The sequence below is a fragment of the Microcebus murinus genome, chromosome 4 (genome assembly GCF_040939455.1).
Source record: "Microcebus murinus isolate Inina chromosome 4, M.murinus_Inina_mat1.0, whole genome shotgun sequence".
NCBI classification, from domain to species: domain Eukaryota; kingdom Metazoa; phylum Chordata; class Mammalia; order Primates; family Cheirogaleidae; genus Microcebus; species Microcebus murinus.
The window spans coordinates 9890226-9905365 of record NC_134107.1 but is presented as its reverse complement, the minus strand read 5'-3'; the positions used below and the strand labels follow the sequence as shown (position 1 = coordinate 9905365).

The following is a 15140-nucleotide window of genomic DNA, read 5'->3' as shown; positions in this document are numbered from 1 at the left end:
GCTGAGTCGCCGGCACGGATCTGCCCCTTCCCGGCCACTGTCCCCTGGGAAGGGCGCGTTGAGGGTGCACAGTAGTCATGCTCTGCACAGAACCCCAGGCCAGCCAGCTGGCTTCGCCCCGCGGGACGCAGGGAGTTTAATGAATGCCACCGCAGCCCCGTGGGGACCGGCCAGCTCAGCGGCGTCCTAGGTGTGGGGCGGGGTGCAGGAAGGCACACCGGCACACACGCTTCGGCTCGGTGACCGCCAGCTACCGACTCTAAATCTGTATGCAACCCGGTCCCCCAATCAACACCCAGAGCTAGAGCGTGGAGCTGGGAAGCTGCCCGTAAGCCCCGGGACCTCGGGCCACGCACCGACATCGCCTCCCCGTGCTCTGCGGGACGGGGGTTTGAACGCGTCCCTGCCCGGGCGCTCGCCCCTCCCTGGCCGGCCCAGCCCGCGCAGGGTCCCGCTGGGAGTCGCCGCCTTGTAGCTGCGCTGGTGACCACGACTCCCATGCTCAGCCTCGCTGGGAAAGCCGAAGGAACGCGTCTGCCCACGGGGAGAGACGGCGGCGTTTGTCCCGAGGCCACGCGTATCTCTGCGCGTGTCCACCTCCCGCGCCCCGCTCTGCCCAGACCCTCGCCCCGCAGAGTCGAGCACGCAGCCCGTGGCCGGCCGTCCTCGCGGGTCCCACCTCACAGGTCTGACCTCACGGGTCTGAACACAGCTTCCATGTGAGCGCTCACGCGTGACTGTCAGCACCACAACTGCCGGGACGCCCCTCCTCCCTGCTGTCCCCGGGCCCCTGCTTGTTAAGAGGGCTGTGGGCTCCAGCCGAGGCTTCGAACCCCAGCAGGGAACTCCCGTCTTCCTCAAAGACATCCCACACAGAAGCCCCAAATGTAAAATGGGCAAAAGGGCTGCTGTCCCTTTAAATTAAGGCTGGGACCAGGGTGAGGCTGGGCAGCCGGTGCTGCAAGGTTTCACAGAGGCCACTCTCTGCTCTCCCCTCCACCCTCGTCCTGGCTTAAACCTCTTATCTAGCGGGGAGCCGGGCAGGGGCCTGGGGGACCCAGTTTGAGAACCACGGGGCAACCACTGGGTTTTAGACGTTCAGGCCAGACCCTTTGCTCAGACAAGTGGGAGTGACAAGCCCAGAGCGTCTGCCGCTGGGGAAGCGGGGCCAGGCCCAGGGCCTCCTGCAAGGGCTCCCGCAGCTGGCGTGGGTGGGCCGGCGCAGGTGCTCGCTGATATCCCGGGGTTCACAGCCTGGGGGACGCAGAGCTGCTGCCCAGCCCGGGGTGTGAGGGGTCAGACTCTCCTGGGTCTCTCCCCTAACAACCAGGATGTTGCTGAATTCAACGGGTGAGCGGCAGGAGGAGCCCCCAGGAGCAGGCCGGGTGAGAGGCTCTTGCGGTGACCAGACCGCAGCGGAGCGTTCCAGGCTCCCCAAGCGAGGGCCAGCGCAGGCTCGGCACAGAGACCCCCACTGCCAGGACTGTCGAGCTGGAAGTACGCTGATTACAGCCTGGGATGTTTTATTTCTTCATCCGGGCTCCCCTGGCCTCTCGGCTCCCTTCCCCGGGCCCAGCTCCCGCGGGGCGGGCGTAACAGGAGGAGGACCCGAAACCCAAGCGCTTCCCTGCAGGGGGGCCCGGCTCCGGGCACCTCGGAACCACCGCACGGCCCTGGGGAGTCCCACAACGGAGGACACGTTTGGAGGCTCGGTTTAGAGAGGAGGTCGGCGGGGGCCCTCAGACGGCTGCATCCTTCCCCAGGAGGGCAGAACTCGGGGAGGGGCAGGGCCTGGAGGCTGGTTTCTTTCAAAACCCTTGTTCACATTGGGGGAGTGGGGTGGCGACTGGATTCCTGTGCTGCTCAGGAGCTGAGTGACCCCAGGCAGCTGCCACCAGCTCCCTCTGGGCCTGGGCTGCTCACCTGTCAATGTGCGTGTGGAGCCGCCCAGGCCTGGCCCAGGCCCGCTTCCCCTGCAGGGTGTGGGCTCAGGCAAAGAAGCTGAGCCGGCTCCCTGTTCAAAACCAGCTGCCCTACCTGGGGATCTCCTGGGGGGGGGGCTCCTGGCTGGCTCAGAATAACCCCCTGCGTCTCGTGATGCAACGCAGACCCTGGCAACCTGAGCACAAAGTGCGGGGTCATTTCCACCGGCACCCACCTCCATGCTTGTTCCTGCAAACCCTGACTGCGGGGGACGGCACGAGACAGACGGGGGACGTGCAGGAGACCACCCCTGCGCTGGCACCCAGCGGGCCGAGGCCCTGCTTACCCCACAGGGCCATGAAGACGGAGAAGAAGACGGTGGCCGGGTTGTCGAAGAGGTGGCTGGCCCTGGCGGTGGCGCAGGCGGAGCTCATCTTCCAGTAGCTGCAGGTCTTGTCGCAGAGTGGGCACATGGTGACGTTGTGTCTCTGGTCACACATCTCCATGCTGGGAGAGAGAGCAGGTCTGGGGGTGCTGGGCGCAGGACGGGCGCTGCCTGGGAGCCTAGCCCGGGCTGGGGGTGGCGAGGGTCCCCTAGGTCCCCGGCACGGTGGGCAGCGTCAGCCATGCCCTGTCCCTCCTTGCTATCCGGGCGGCCTCACGGGAGCGACTCCTGCTGCTGCTGCGGCGGCCTGAGCTCGGAAGGGCCCCGCACGTGGCTAACGCTCCACTGCTGTGCACGGCGGTTTCTGGACAGACGCCTCACACTTTCACTCTGCATGGGCCCTGCACCCCTGTAGCCAGCCCTGGACGTGGACCCCTCCAGGCTTGCTTCGTGGCTGGAGAGGGGCCCGAGAGTATTCGCCTCTGGGGTGACGCTCGGGCAGCGACACCCCCAGCCTGTCCTCAAGCCGCCTCTAGGGGAAGCCCAGCGATCTCTGCAGGGCCCTGCGCAGCGGGCAGACAGGCGAGGCGGCGCCCGGAGCCCAGCTGCTACGGGCGGGACAGGGAGCCTTGCAACGCCCAGGCCCGTCTCCCACCTCCTCCTCCCCAGCACCCTCGCCCGCTAGTTCTAAAGCATGCCAGTGCTTCACGGCCACCGGTGGCATGAGAAGCAGCTACACCACTGGCCTGCGTGGGTCTCCCACCTGGCCTGGACCAGCACTGCGGGCTACTACACTCCCATCTCCACGGATGAGATAATGAGCCCAGAGAGGGACAGCAACTTCCTCAGGGCCACACAGCAGACTGGGAATTGAACCCTTGGTCTGCGTGCGTCTCAGAGCCGGTGCACTGAACGGCTCTCACCTACCGCCCAGAGGCCATGAGGGGGCTCCCTGCTGAGGTTGGGTGGCCCAGACCGAGTCCCTGCTTGCTATTCCTGCCCTCTGCGACCCTGGCCAAGCCTTTCTGGAGAATGAGGACAGGGGTCAGAATAAGGTCGTGCCCCAAACCTTCTCCCCCTTGCTACCTTGGGCAGGGCTCAGAGCTGGACGGCTCATTCCCAGAGGTCGATGCTTATCTGGGAGAGAGCGGAAGTGGGTGTTTTCTTCGGTTTGTTTTTATTTTACCTCTTAAACTTCTGCCTACACGTGAACTGATGCACAGAATCACACCCAGCCCACACAGGTGGTGTTCAATAGCCGTCTGCGGAAAGGCTCCACGGGACCCTCCTCTGTGCCCAGCGCGGTGGGCACGCTGGCTCAATTCTCTGCTCTCAGCAACAGTCGCTAAACGTTCACGTAACAATTGCGTGTGTTCGGCACGCGCCGGGCCCTGTGTGGCCCTGAAGGTGGACAGATGAAGGAAGGACTGACCACAGCCAAGGCCGCCGTCCCGGGGCGTCTGGGAGGTGCGTGCGTGCGTGTGCGTGAGAGCACGTGAGCGCGTGTGCATGAGCGGCAGGTGAGCGGCACGCACAGGCGCGGGGAGCGTGCACTCTGGGCCCAGCCAGCTATGGGCTTGATGCTCGGCTCCAGCACCTGTGACCTGCGTGGCCCTGGGCAGGTGACTCGAGCTCCTCGTGCCTTAGTTTTCCCTTCTGCAGCATGGGGTGTTGATAGCAAAGAGCCCGTGTTGCTGGGCCACCAGGAGGATTGGAGACCGGTATGCGTGGAGCCCCTGGGACATGGCCTGGCACGCCCCAGACCCACATGAGGGTACCCACGTTGTCGTTACTGTTGTGGGAACAGCCAGGTGCCTGGCGACAGCTGTGATTTCACACAGAAGCCCGGGAGCCGGCCTTGTGGGGTTCTGACCCTCACTGAGTCTCGTCTCCTCTGAGGGCCTCTCTAGGGAGGCAGAAGGGGACAGGAGGTGTGAGGGAGGATGTCCCCAGCTGGGTGTGACCTGCAATCCTCTCCCAGGGAGCCCGTAGATGGAGTGCCACCCCTGCCACCATCAGCATGTGGCCCAGGGCCACGGTGACCACCTGGCCTGAGGGTGGCCTAGAGCCCTAAGGGCTGGGACTAGGCACAGAGAGGGCCCAGGAGTACCCCTGCCTGCTCGACCCTGAGCCCTGTGGCCCTTGAGCCCTGTGTCCCCTGAGTCCTATGGCCCCCGAGCCCCATGGGCCCCGAGCCTGCCTCCCTGCCAGCCTTGGCTTCCAGAGCAAACACCACCTGCCAGACAGAGCCTTTTCCTGCCGGTTTAAAGCCCTGCGCCTCTCGCCCCACCACCTTCAGCCACGGTGCAGACAAAGGGCAGGGAGGTCTGTCTGTCACGAGGGCCGGTGGCCCCAGGCTGGGCGCTGGCCCCGGCGGGAGGACGGACTCCACGGGGCGTGTGCACCGGGGCAGAGGCCTTGGGGCCGGCCTTGTCTGTGCCCTGCCGCGGCTGGATCCTGAGTAACTGCCGCTGGCATGTCCGACCACGTGACGGAAGGCCAGCCAGCTGGCAGGACCAAGGGCCGTCCACACCCCGGCTGGCTGAGCCTCAAGGCCGCCGCCGTCCGCGGGAGGGAGGGAGGAAGGAAGCTGGAGACTCCCAGCCTCCTCCAGGGGCCACGGGGACTCCCCACCTTTCACTGGCCACTTCCCTCCAGCTTTGGGCTCTTTTAGCCAAAAGTCGCCTTACAATCCCCACCACGGCTGGGCTACTCTGCTCTTTGCCACAATGGAGCCCCAGTGCCCGGTGACCTCATATCACATCAGCAAACAAAGGGACAGGCTTTCTCCTGCCGAGGACCAAAATAACACCCAGGGGAGATAAGCCAGATTCCTGCAAAGCTTTGATTCCGGGGGTGGAATAGTTTAGGTGTTATTCATGTGTGAAAACATCATTTCAACAGAAATTGCCTGGATATGGTCTTTCTGTGCTGAGAGCCGTTCGCCCCCAGCTGAGACTCGCAGGAAGCGTGGGTGAGTTTTCCAAACTCTAGCTGCTTTGGAGACGCCTGGCAGCGTCGTTAGGGAAATAGCGGACTGATACACTGGGGCTTCCCAGGGCCAGCTACACCTTTAGGGTCTCAGCGGAGCGATTTGATAAGCACTGAGAACACGCAGTGCCCCTGACGAGGCTGCGGCCCGTGGTTACCTCTGGGCTAGCGTTGGGGCACGGAGGTCACACCCACAGAAGGCCGGGGACTGCCACGCACACCGAGGGTGCCGTTCTCAGACCTGCACCACTTGACTGCTGTCCTGGCTGCCACCTGGGAAGAACTGCCCCCTCCCAGTGGGGCTGGGCACCCCCCAGGTCTCGAGAGCCCCCCTACGTGTGACATGCACCTGGTGCACAGCGGAAGGCAGGCCAGAGCTGCGTGCAAAGGCCTGGGTATGCTGAGCGATGCTACCCTCTGTTATGGCCTTGCTCCTGCAACGTGTCCCCAGCCGTGGGGACGACAGGAGGGGACGTGGGCAGGCCCCACGGAGAAGACGGAGCAGGCGGAGTTGCCACACAGCTCCTGAGCGCCAGACCACACAGAGGTCTCGGAACACTCATCTGTGTCGCTTCCTGAGCACGCCACAAAGCCGTGAGTTCTCTGGTCGCATAATGACCGAAAATTAAAAGGAAGAAGCAAACCCAAGAAAATCTTTTTCTAAAGCATGAAAACGGGCCAGATATTTAGGTCTTTCTCTTGACAATAAGACATGTCCTAGGATGACCGTGCCCCCAAAGGGCAGCCACACTTTTAGATGGCAAATGAGCCCTTCGGACGGTGCCTTTGGCCCTGCCAGCCTGGGCGTGGCACGAGATTGCCCGGGCGCTGAGCACGTGGGCAGGAATCCGTGCGACAGGCCGGAGCCCCCGTGAACCCCGCCTGGAACTGCAGGAAAAGGACGTCTTCCCGGGAGGGGCGAGTGCCGGGGGCGGGGCTCTGCCTACCTGGGGATGTTTTCGTCCACGGTGGCGCATCCGTACAGGAACACGATGATTCCCACGACAGAGGCCGGGATGAGCATTTGGGTGTACACGCCCAGCCAGGCGAAGTACAGGCCGATCTTCTCCCCGAAGTACTTCCTGCACGGCGGGGCAGAGTCAAACGGAGACAAGCTGGCTCTCACTGTACACCACGCCGGGTCCCCTCCCCAGCAAGGGCCAGCGCAAACTGGGGCCACCAGTGGGAGGTGGAAAGGGGGGGCTGGGGGCTGCCCCACCAGGTCTGGGGGTGCCCTCTGCTTTCCCTATGCCTGTCCCCTTCTCCTCTGGGCCCAGGGAGGGTGGGAGCCTTTCTGTGGGTGACGGCCCACCCTGGTGGGTGCAGACCCTGTCCCCCCGGGAGGCTGTCGGCTCCGAGTCCTGTTCAGCAAAAGGACTGGAACGAACCTCAGCATGTAAGAGCCAAGAAAACCAGTCACTCCTCACACCAAGAGTTGCTGGCACCTTGATGGCTTAACTGCATTTCCACAGGCCAAGCCAGAGGCTCCCAGGCCCTGCAAGTCCCCACAGGACACATTGCCTAACCTGGCTGCCCCTCCTTCCTGCCCCCTGGGGACAGAGATCCTCTTGGGAGAGGCCAAATTCTTGCAAATTTTGAGGCAGCTCTTTCCTTCCCATCAATACCGCAATGCAGGAAATCCCGCCAGCCCCCGGAGGGGCCGGCCCTGGTGGAGAACTTAGGAGTAGACGGGAAGGTGATGGGGAAAGAGCCCGTCCTCTGGGGAATTTGAATAAACTGCTTCCCCAAGGCTGGCCCAGGCTGCCGGGCCTGCGGGGAGGCCGTGGGTCTCCCTGCACAAGCTCTTCAAGTTCAAACAGGTTCCCAGGTACTGACCATTCGGGGCAGTTGAAATGCACGGGGACACTTATCGACTGACATGGACTAGGGCCGGATTCCCGCAGCCTTCGGCGCTGGCCTGCCCGGGCCGTTCCTACCTGATCAGGTCGATGGGCTGGTACTTGTAGAAGACGCCGTACCGCGCCCACTCTTCGTACAGGAGCTGGGAGAGAGGCCGTGGTCAGGACAGAGAGGTGACACTCCGAGGGGGCTTCCCCGGAACCCAGAGCTGCCCGGGACTCAGCCCATAGCTACATCACTCATCCATTCAACAAACCCTTACTGAGGGTTGGCTGAGTGCCGGCAAGAGGAAGGACACCAAACCATTTCTCAGAAAGGGCACAAATCCACCAATTAAAAAAAAAAAAAAAAAAAAAAAAACCTCCCGGGATGCAAAGATAGCGTGAGGTTTGTCTCCTGAGGTGGGCTGTCTGATTAACAGCGCTCAGCGAAATAAATGAAACCGACACTCGCCCAGATCCCCCCAGGCTCGGCAGGGATGGTAATAAGTTTGGGGGATTGGAAGCTGCCAGGTAAAAAAAAAATCCTGTCCGTGCAGGTAGTTAAGGCTTTATCAACTTAACGCACAGCCCTGGCTCATCCGCATGCACTCCCCGCTGCGGGCACCTCTCAGGGTGGGCAGGGGCAGGTGCCCACCAGGGGCCAGAGGTGAAGCCGGCTGCACGTGCCCGTAGTTTGGAGCCCATCTCCTGGGCCAAGGCACCTCCCAAACTGACAGCTCAAGGTCATGGCCGAGGGGCGAGGGGGCCGCTCAGAGCCGTCACTGCTCCCCGTCCCTGGAGGCCAGGCAATGGGGGTGAGACGTCTCGGGTGTGACGTAACCAGTGTGTCTGGGCTTCTCATTTGGGGACATCTGGAGCCGGGCGCTACAGGCATCCCAACTGACGCAGGGAGGAGCAGCACCCCTGGGTGCCCCCATCACTGCCCCCACCAAACTCAAAAGTGAAGGGCACAGTCCTGAAATTTGCAAAGGGGCCACTTTTCCCTGCACAGCACCTCGAAGCTGCTGGTCTCCCCCACAGCCGAGGACAGCAACGGTCGGAGGGGCTGTGACTGGCTTGGGTCACTCAGCAGGTCCGAGGGGAGCCGGGGCCCTGGGAGACCTCTGTGCCACCCTGCAGAGGGTCAGAGCGGCCGGCGAGGGCTGGATTTGCCCCTAGAGATGAACGATAGGTGGGACCCTGACCCACCAGGGTTACTGTCCTTGTAAGAGGAGGAAGGAGGCCAGCGCTCGCCCTCTGCCCCCCACGTGAGGACACAGCAAGAAGGCGGCCGTCTGCACGCCAGGAAGAGAGTCCTCGCCCGCAGCGGGAGGGGCTCTGGCTTCCAGAACTGTAGGAAAATACATTTCTGTTGATTAAGGCCCCAGCCTGTGGTGTTTTGCTACGCGGCCCGCTATGCCTAAGACTCCCGCTCGCTGACTGGGAAGACCCGGAGCCCGTTAAGGGGACGCTTCCTGCACACAGGCACTTTCTCAGGCAAGTCCTTGAAAATTAAGACATGCAGGAGGCTCACTGGGGGCTCGGCCTCCACAGGCCAGGCTGTCAGGGCCCCGGACACCACCCTCGGGAGAGTTTCTCCCTGTCCTTGGGGCTCCGGAGAATGTAAGTTCTGTGTTTCATCAAAAGTCCAGCATGCACGCCTCCAAAAACCAGGGGAGGAGGAAGTAACTTAGAAAGGCTGAACGCATTCTTCTAAGTTAGAAGGCAACCTTGCTGTCAAAGCCCTGGGCTGTGCCTGCTCTGCTCTAAGAGTGGCTTTCTCTCGGTTTAAGGTCCCTCTGTAGGCAGCACACGCAGGATGCGTCCCGTGGGATTCGGGCCCTGAAAGAGCAGCAGCAAGGCCGGCCGCTGGTGGGCGAGGAGCCGGATGCTCGGGCTCCCCGGGCCGTCTGCGAGGGGGCGGGTCCAGGAGTTGGAGTTCGGGGTGGTCCCGGGCAGACCCCTCCCTAGCCCTGTCCCCTCCTTCACAGGGGATGCAGGTTGCTGTCCTTCCTCCCGGCCACCAGGTAAGCCCAGACAGCTCGTGCGGGATTGTGACTTGCAGAGGGCAGAAGGCCGTCGTCCCGCACCAGCGCACCTGGCCGTGCAGATGAGGGCGACAAGGCGGCAGTTCCGCCGTGTAAACAGGGGGCCTGGGCCGCAGACCTCGACGCGGCCGAACCGCAGCTCTGGAAACGCAGGGCGGCACCACCAACCTGCGCCAGCTCCCCCCGGAACCAAGTCACTGGTCTATACCACAGGCAGGCGGGAAACATGGCCCGGAGGAAGAGGAAGGGTGAGAGAGACAGACAGACAGAGACAGATGGAGGCAGGGAAGGAGACAGGAAGAGAGGGAGAGAGAGAGGAGAGGTGGGGTTGGGAAGAGGGACAGAGACGGAGATGAAGGGAGAGAGAAGGAGAGAGAGACAGAGAGGGATAGAGAGAGACACAGACAAAGACAGAGAAAGACAGAGAGGGAGAGGCAGAAACAGCAGGGAAGGCCCTGGCAGGCTCACCACCGTCCCCCGACATGGCGCACACCCTGTCCCCCCCCAGCCACCCCCCCCCCCCCCCCCCCCGCTTTCTACACAAACCACCTGATCTCTGGACTTTTGTTCCTGCCAAGAGGAGAGCATCAGTCACCTGAACTGTCAGGGCAAAGAAATCAAACTTCAGATGCTGCTGTTGCCGCTGGGAGCAGTCCAGGGACTCCCCTAGCCTGGGTGAGCACGGGGGAGGCGTCGGGGCACTGGGTGGGTGGGCTGCAGAGCCAGGCCAGGTGGGTGGCTCCAGCCAGGGAGACCAGAAGCCTTCCAGCTCCTGGAAAGGGCCTGGGGCAGTCTACAGGGTTTTAGTAATTGTTGAATGAACGAATGAATGAATGAATGAATGAATGACAGGTCAGGCCCCGTGGCTCTCAGTCCAGCATAGCGGCGGAGCAGACTTCAGTTCACTCCTGGGGTAAGTCCCCCCTGACCCCAGCAAGCCCCTCTCGAGGGGTCTTGGCTGTGCCCTGCCCCACGGGGCCCAAGCTGACCTCCTCTTCCAGAGCCCTGGCAGGAGGAAGCAGCCACTGCCCTGCCCGCCAGAGCACCCCCCAGCGTGTCCAAATACAGTCCTCAGAGCGCCCCTGTGCACCCAGGCTTTAGTTCTGTGTAGATCTGAAACCACCCTTGGCCCAGAGGGAAGGAGTGCTCACCCCAAGGGCCCCCAAGTTTGTGATCCCAGATCAGGCGGATGGTTGTGACAGTTACAGCTGTGTCCAGCCTCGGCCCGGATGCCTCTCCCTACACGTCCCTCCTCCACCCCCGCGCTCAGAACGGGGAAGTGTCCTTGGCCACGCTTTTCCTTCCATCCTGTGAGGTGCCCAGGGGCCAGTGCTCACCACTGACAGCAGCAATAATGGAAAAGCCACAGATTGTGTCACCAGAAAGACAAAGCACTCAGTACCAGGCCACTTCGTATGGAGCCACCATGGGAGGACGAGAAGTTCTCCAAGGCTCTGAGTTAGCACCCAAACACCTATCTGACCCTTCCTCCCTCCCTTCTTCCCTTCCTTCCATCTACTACTACCATCAACCTGCTCGCCCATTCACTCACCCATTATCCATCCATTCTTCCATCCATCCCTCCACCTGCCCATCCACACATCCATCCATCCATCCATCTACCCACCCATCCACCCATCCATACATCTATCTACCCACCCATCCACACATCCATCCATCTACCTACCCGTCTATCCACCCATCCATACATCTATCTACCCACCCATCCACACATCCATCCATCTACCTACCCGTCTATCCACCCATCCATCTATCTATCTACCCACCCATCCACACATCCATCCATCTACCTACCCATCCACCCACTCATCCATCCATCCATATACCCACCCATCCACCCATCCATCCATCCATCCATCTATCCCTCCATCTATCCATCCACCCATCCATCCATCCATCTACCTACTCATTCACTCATCCATCCACCCATCCACCTACCCATCCATCTGTCATTACTCCCTGACTACCTTCCATGGGCCAGGCCTCGTACCCATTGTTGGGACATAACATTAAGTGGGGAGGGGGCAGCATTCCAGGTAGCAAAAGCAGCTGTGCCTGGACAGACCTGGAGTTGCTTGCTGGGCTGGCACACAGCAGTGCCCAGTAAGTATTTCTCGAATAAGTAACTGAATGAGATAGTCCTGGCACTGACGTGGCGTCAGCCAAACAGTCTTGAGATCAGAAAGGCGGCCAGAGTGGCTGCAGCATGGTGGGGGGACAGGGCAGAGGGCCCACGATTAGGAAGGCTGAGCTCAGCCAGAGGGGTTTTCTGGTGTCCAAGGAAAGCGCATTCCTAGGTCAAGGGGCAGAGAGGCACAGAGGGACAGAGGGACGCAGGGGACTGGACCGTGAGGCCAGAGCTGGTCAGGGCAGGCCTGTGGAGGGGATGGTGCTTCTCTAGCGAGATCGGATGGGGGAGTTCTGCAAGTCACAGGGTCTCAGACGAATGCCAGATGTTACACTAAAAATAACCAAATATGCAATTTTGTGCTAAATCAGATAGCATCTTCAGTTGGGTTCCCGGGCAGCAGGCAAGTTGTATCAAGTACCAAAGGTTTAAAAACATGTACGAGGGGCCGGAGGGAGGCTGAAATGAGGAACATTCCATACACAGAGGTCCTGGCCCCTGGGATTTGGGACAAGGCCACCATTGTGAGGCTGTCAGGGCGGCAACTCCCCCCCCACCTGTGGAAGGGTCAGCAGTGGGGGCCAGGGCAGGACAGGCAGGGTCCAGGGCCACCCCTGGCGGATAAACATGGAAGCTGGGAGGGAGGCTGGTTAAGGGTGTGGGCATGTGGGGGCAGGAAACGGCCTTCTAGTGTGTGGGGGTGGGGAGAGCATGTGGCTGTGGGCGGAGATGCCCCAGTGGGGCAAAGCTTCCCGGGGAGCCGGGGGGAAGGAGCAGGGACCGTCTGCCTGGGGTGAGAGTATGGGAAACTGGCAACAGCCACTGAAGAACAAAACATCACTTAGTGTTTCCCAAAGTGTGCTCTGTGGGACACTAGCTCAGTAATGTCTCCAGTAAAAAGGGTTCCACGTCAGGCAAGTTTGCAAAATATTTCACTGAACCCCATTGAGGGGCTCTCCCCAGGGTGCTGCTGGGGACTCTATGCGCCTGGCCACAGCGGTGCCCAGGTTTATTTACCCGGAGCTGTGTGGGATTAGGCCAAACGCCAGCGGAGACTGCTGGAGGCACAGGCGTGGTTGGGGTTGTCCATAAGGTAAGGGTTTAACCCCTGTGGGTTCAGCGGAGGAAGGGCAGTGTGGAAGGGGCAGGCCCGGGGGGCACATCCCTTCCTTTCTCGCGTTCACGAGCATCTGCCAAGGATGCTTCCGAGAGTCAGAAAAGGAAAACCAGAGTTCCCCGACTTGGAGGCTCTGCTGTGGCCCCCCACCCCGGGCCCCCTCCGGACCTCACGGAGCCGCCTTCCACTCCCGCCTGGGTCAGCTTACCTTCCTGTCATTGAACTCCACGTTGTCACCTTCATAGTCCCCCTGTTTAGAAAGAGAAAAGGAAAATCCTTATTGCCGGTTGGAGCTTGTGAGCGGCTCGAACTTGCAATGAATGAAGACATAAACTCCATCTCCCTTCATTGACACAAATTAAGATAATCCTGGGGCAAAGTTTCGCGCAGAGCACAAAGGTCACCAGGTGCCCCTGCCCTGCTGATGGACAGTGCTGTGCGGGTCCTTGTTGGCCGCCCGAGCCACCCTCGGCACAGAGGGGACTCGAGGACAGGACCCAGGGTCAGGTCCTCGGAACTGGGAACACGGACGTGAGGGGGCTTTCAGGGGCGGGAAGAATCGCATCCGTAGGGTGAACGTGTGTCCACCCTGCTAGGACCGTCCCAGTGCCGGGCCCCCAGTCCACTGCTGAGCACCCCAAGAGGGACAACGAGTCACACGGTCGCTGCACGTTGCGATCGGTGGGCCCAGCACTCCCACTTCACAGATGGAAACACTGTGGCTCAGAGAGGCAAGCCGACTGTCCTGAGCCAAGTGTGGGACTTGATCCAGACCTCTCAATCCAAAGGAAGAGAAGGGCCCAACGTTGAAAACGAGCCCCAAATATGAGTGGTTGACACAGATAACTAAACGGCAGCAGCAGGAGGGAGGCTGTGCCACGGCCCGGGGCTGAGACTTGCCGGGAAGACAGAGCCCTGGGCCTCCCCGGTGCCCGCTCCATTCACGGGCAACTCCGTGACCCCTCGCCGCGCCCTGCCTCCCCCGAGAGGCGGGGAAGGCTTGACCACGTACCCAGGCAAGCAACGTAGCCAACGGCCTCCACGTCGCCAGGGGACCTCACCCTCCCAAGCTGACTTCTTTCAGCATTTCCCAGTGTTTCTTTTCACACGGTTCTAGCAGCGCCTCGTTTGTACCGAGGTCTGTTCGCTGGCCACCTCGGGTGGGTAGATGTCAACCAGGAAGGAAGCCAAAGGGCCGCCCAGCGGCCAACATAAATGCCAAAGTCCTTTCTGTGCAGACACCACGCTTTAATTACAGGAGGCTCCTAAGGGTCCCACTTGGAGCATTCCGCACGGTCCTAACAGGCTGCTGTCTGGTTGGCAACAGCACCCAGCACCCTGCCCGGTAGATGTTCTCCCACCCAAGTACTAACCAGGCCGGACCCCGCTTAGCTTCCGAGAACAGACGAGATCGAGTGCGTTCCGGGCGGAATGGCCGTAGACCTGGCACATGTTCTTGATGAACGAATGGATCCAGAGGCACAGGATGGGGAGGGGGTGCTATGGCCGTGTGCTGAAGGCAGTCGCAGTGACGTAGGACAACGCCACGGTGAGGAAGACGGATGTAGAGAAAGGCAAAGCACTACACAGCACGTGGCCCAGCCTCACTGAGCCTCCCCAGGGGAGGCCGAGCCTCCTTCAGCCCGTGGATGCACGGGACTCAGAATGAGTTGTCTCCCCAAGTATTTAAACATCAACTTTGGTGCTTAACAGGGTGGGTGCCCTTCAGTTGCATGGGAAATTTATGGATGTAAAAGTCCCTATTCCTGGCCGGGCGCGGTGGCTCACGCCTGTAATCCTAGCACTCTGGGAGGCCGAGGTGGGCAGATTGCTCGAGGTCAGGAGTTCAAAACCAGCCTGAGCAAGAGCGAGACCCTGTCTCTACTATAAATAGAAAGAAATTAATTGACCAACTAAAAATATACAGAAAAAATTAGCCGGGCATGGTGGCGCATGCCTGTAGTCCCAGCTACTCGGGAGGCTGAGGCAGGAGGATCGTTTGAGCCCAGGAGTTTGAGGTTGCTGTGAGCTAGGCTGACGCCACGGCACTCACTCTAGCCTGGGCAACAAAACGAGACTCTGTCTGGAAAAAAAAAAAAAGTCCATATTCCCTAAAGTATGCCCTAAAGTGTGCCCAAAGCCCACAGGCCAGGTACAGGGTTTCATGCCTCCTTGGCTGTGTGCTCCTGGGCAAGCTGCCTGAGCTCCCCAAGCCTCAGTTTCTCCATCTGAAAAACGGGAACAGATCCCGCGCGCGTTGCGGGCTTCCCCAGGGCTGCGTGAGGCCCCATGGTGATCGCAAACAGGTTTTCCCGAGTGGGCCTCGGTGACGCTTTGTGCGAGGGTTAGAGGCCGTGATCCAGCCAGGGGACGGAGCAGCAGAGTGGCAACCAGGGGTGGCTCCTGGCTCCAGCTCCGACCTCAGGGAAGTCACTAAACCTCTCTGAGTCTCCAAGTCTGTGCGGAGGTAAAACTCCTACTGAACACAGCGCTGTGCACACAGCAGGTGCTCAGGCCTGCTGATCCCTCCCCTTTCCCTTCTGAGACTTAAAGGGCTGACTCCAAACAGGCGGGAGGCCCTGAAACATTTCGGCTTCCATGGTCCAAGCCCTCTCGGCAGGGTGCCTGCTCAAAGCCGTCCGGAGCAGGGCTGTGGCCCAGTCTGCCTCCTCTGAGGGTGCCGGGC

The 15140-nt window shown here is 61.1% G+C and overlaps 1 protein-coding gene across 1 annotated transcript in view; it reads right to left on the bottom strand.

The window, feature by feature from the left end:
- ANO1 (anoctamin 1) overlaps nt 1–15140 on the bottom strand; it is a 161321-nt gene that overhangs the window by 37635 nt on the left and 108546 nt on the right. Inside the window, exons 10-13 of the mRNA XM_012757662.3 lie at nt 12663–12704; nt 7237–7301; nt 6247–6381; nt 2270–2430 (exon numbers count right to left, since the gene is read on the bottom strand). Coding sequence (XP_012613116.1) covers nt 2270–2430; nt 6247–6381; nt 7237–7301; nt 12663–12704 — 403 coding nt within the window. The remainder of the gene's footprint in view (nt 1–2269; nt 2431–6246; nt 6382–7236; nt 7302–12662; nt 12705–15140) is intronic.